A 458-nucleotide genomic window follows, 5' to 3' on the forward strand; every position below is an offset into this window, starting at 1 on the left:
CACACTGGACACTGCGAACACAGAGACACCAAGGTCAGAAACTGCCACACAAATCCACAGTTTCTCTCACTCATGTCCCCTCACACTCAGTATTTCTAGTTCACCATGAATTACCTTTTAAAATAGCAACAAGGAAAACCCAGCTCAGCTCCAACTCCATGGCTGGTGGTCTGTATTCAGTGCTGGTCACCAAGTGGAAACTCCTGGGAATCCCAGGCGGGGCTCCTCTCCCAGAGCTGCAGGGTCAGGGCTGGGCTGGTTTTCATCAGCAGAGGGAGGACGGTATTTGCATGTCTCCTACTATATAGCAAGCTCTGGGGTGGGACGCCTGAGGAGAGGACGGGCCCAGATAGGATGACTGTGCCTTGTAGGAGTTTGGTGACTATGATGGTATTTGGGAAATATGTTGTCTTATAAAATTATGCTGTGATAAACACTTTGAACTGATCACCCTATTT

At 48.7% G+C, this 458-nt stretch overlaps 1 gene segment (V, D, J or C); it reads right to left on the reverse strand.

The window, feature by feature from the left end:
• The window catches only part of LOC108517503 (Ig heavy chain V-III region 23-like), a 4143-nt gene extending 3911 nt beyond the window's left edge, over nucleotides 1-232 (reverse strand). Inside the window, 1 exon segment of the V gene segment in view lies at nucleotides 115-232. Within this exon segment, the coding sequence occupies nucleotides 115-160 (46 nt within the window).
• Nucleotides 233-458: the final 226 nt, after the last annotated feature.

Source organism: Rhinopithecus bieti, unplaced genomic scaffold, assembly GCF_001698545.2.
Source record: "Rhinopithecus bieti isolate Rb0 unplaced genomic scaffold, ASM169854v2 scaffold_41725, whole genome shotgun sequence".
Taxonomy (NCBI): Eukaryota; Metazoa; Chordata; class Mammalia; order Primates; family Cercopithecidae; genus Rhinopithecus; species Rhinopithecus bieti.